We start from the raw sequence: 2,925 nt of genomic DNA on the forward strand, positions 1-2,925 counted from the left end.
GGGAATATGTCAAAGAGACAACAACCCGACCAAAGAGCAGATAACAGCCGGAGGCCACCAATGGGTCTTCAACGCAGCGAGAAAACCCCGCACCCGGAGGTGGTCCTCAGCTGGCCCCTAAATAAAATTGTGTACTGGTTCAGTGGAAATGGACGTCACACTAAACTCCAAAACATATAAAGGAACTAAAATTAAAAAAAACATACAAGACTAACAAAGGCCAGAGGCTCTTGACTTGGGACAGGCGCAAAAATGCGGCACAAAGCAAACTACTAATATTTTTACCGACTCATTTACTACTTTATTGACAGTTTTAAGCATTAATTATTAAATAAAATATATCGGCAAATATTTGCTAACTGTATAAACAGTATACACATGGTTTGTAGTTGTATGATAATAGAATTTACTGGAGTAAAAAGGAGATAGAAGATAATAAATGTGGAATTAAAAATCATGAAGATTCCTAATTCGGTACACAGTACAAATGTTTGTTCCTATTTCTCTTTTAATTTTTTTTCTTGACATCATTCTTTTCTTGTTTATGCTTTTCTTGAAAAATCCACTTATTTTGATTTTTGTATAAATTTTTAAAAATACAACAAATTGATGTTGACACAAAGTCGAAATCTAATGACCTCTGTTTTCATTTTTATTTGCGTGCAGCGTACTTCAGCTTTGTTGTTGGAATCACTGATATCGCCAACTTTTTTTCAATAAGAAACACAATGTTGGACTTTATACTTGTTATGAGCCCTAAACAATTTATTAAGTGCTAGAGGCTGTCAATCTTGAAATTACTATCTTTTCTTCTAACCTCGCGTGATCAGTGAAGATATTTTTTTTCAAGTGGGCAACAACATATGGACGTGTATTGACAACTCAATTTCATTTGGAAGTGGTGAAACTAGTGATTAATCAGGCTGTAATTACAGTTCTACTCAAAGTTCACCAGAATAACGTATCAAAAGATTGGAACATCTGAGACCTTGTTTGGATGCTAAGAGCCAATTTAAAATCTAAAGGAAGCGTCTGATTCGTAATTTTTATAAGAATTGAGGTAATTACCGGTAAGATATGCTGTTTTCACGTCACGAGAGTGACAGTTTTTTTACTTGAATTGTCATTTAATTGATTCGACGCTTTCTTACATTTACAGGCACATGAATTATTTCCTCCAAGAGACATGATGCATCATTAGTAGACAACAGACGATTAAACAGACAGTAGATGTCAGCAATATTGGAAATGGCCAAGAATTTCACAAACGATTCTTTCAACTTCGCTCATCTACATGATGAGTTAGGCCGGTTGGTGGAAGTTTATATCGTTACTATCTTGCTCTCTGTTGTCATATTTATTACATTGGTGGGGAACACATTTGTAATTGCTGCCATTTTTATATACAGACCATTACGAAATGTTCAGAATTTCCTAGTGATTTCATTGGCTTTTGCTGACATGGCCGTTGCAACGATAGTCATGCCGTTTCATATAACAAACACCATTGCTGGGACGTGGACGTATGGCTCAGAGTTCTGTGATGTGTGGCTTACATCGGATATTTTACTTTGTACAGCCTCTATTTTCAATATTTGTGGTATTGCTTTGGATCGTTATTTTGCAATTCATGATCCTATCAACTATGCCCGAAGGCGGACGATAAAACTTGTGTTGTTAATGATTGTCCTGATTTGGTCACTTGCAGCGATTATATCAGTGCCACCATTACTTGGTTGGAGTGACACCGGAAGTCTATACGACAGCGATGCCAAAATATGTCATCTAACTGAAGAACTAGGTTTTGTTGTTTATTCAGCATGTGGTTCATTTTTTATACCTCTGGCGATTATGTCATTTGTTTATTTAAAAATATTCTTAGCAACAAGAGAAAGGCTACGGAAGCGGGCTCAAGCGTGTGCAGCTTCAAAATTAGTAGTATTAAATGGAAAATCTAACACTCCTGAAGTCCAAATAGATTTGGTGTCTAATGAAAGTAACAATGATACTGCTGAAACGAGAACACCGAGTATGCATCCTTCACCTCTACTGGGGAGACCCGCTACTGCTAATAGCTCATCTCAGAAACTGGAACAGTTTTTCAAGGAAAGACAGAAAATATCACTCACAAAAGAAAAGAAAGCAGCACGAACACTTGGAATGATAATGGGTGCATTCATATTTTGTTGGCTGCCATTTTTTTCTGTATATCTATTGAACCCATTCTGTAAAGAGTGCGGCTTAAGAGGATCGTACTTGGAATTGGCTTTAGTTATTCTTGGGTATGTTAACTCCTGTTTAAATCCCATTATTTACACGATCTTCAATGTGGATTTTAGAAACGCTTTTCAGTATATGTTTCGGAAGTTTTGTCGTAGACAACCGAATCTCCGTCAATCTAGAACACCACGTCGCGCTCAGCTGTGATGAATTATTGACATCATTAACATGCTATTCTTTAATATCACAACATTGAACTGTAAACTAGTTTTGATTTTACAATAGTATGGTGTCATTGCCTTACTAGGAAAAGTTGGTGGGAGACTTGTTATTTCATAACATAACCCTTTATAGAAAAAGGTGATTATGATATCAAAATTTATTCTTTTCATAAAAGCTTTTGATTTTTTAAAACATGAATACCGTATATATATTTTAATTTAAGCTCTTCAAATTTCAAGTCATAATAGTCGCACTGATTACAATGTATAAGGTTTTTTTCCCTTTACTAGTGTTAGGATTCTGTTTGTTAAATCACAAAAAACTATTCATGTTAAAATATCATGTTTTTCATTAAATCCATTTGATCTTCCAAACGAATCGTCTTTATACATCACACTTCACTAAGGTAGCATGTACAGTGTAGCACAGTACATCATATCCATCTATCGATATCAAATGACCTAGACATTCATTTTGAAAGGA

General features: G+C 35.3%; 1 protein-coding gene across 1 annotated transcript; it reads left to right on the forward strand.

The window, feature by feature from the left end:
• Window positions 1-1,248: 1,248 nt before the first annotated feature.
• Window positions 1,249-2,427, forward strand: LOC127733373 (octopamine receptor-like). The gene has a single exon (XM_052242744.1). It carries the CDS (start codon window positions 1,249-1,251, stop codon window positions 2,425-2,427), a length of 1,179 nt encoding a protein of 392 aa, XP_052098704.1.
• Window positions 2,428-2,925: the final 498 nt, after the last annotated feature.

Source organism: Mytilus californianus, unplaced genomic scaffold, assembly GCF_021869535.1.
Source record: "Mytilus californianus isolate M0D057914Y unplaced genomic scaffold, xbMytCali1.0.p SCAF_3, whole genome shotgun sequence".
Lineage (NCBI taxonomy): Eukaryota > Metazoa > Mollusca > Bivalvia > Mytilida > Mytilidae > Mytilus > Mytilus californianus.

Coding starts and splice junctions, on each gene's coding strand:
- LOC127733373 (XM_052242744.1), top strand. CDS start 1,249: ATGGCCAAGAATTTCACAAACGATTCTTTCAACTTCGCTCATCTACAT.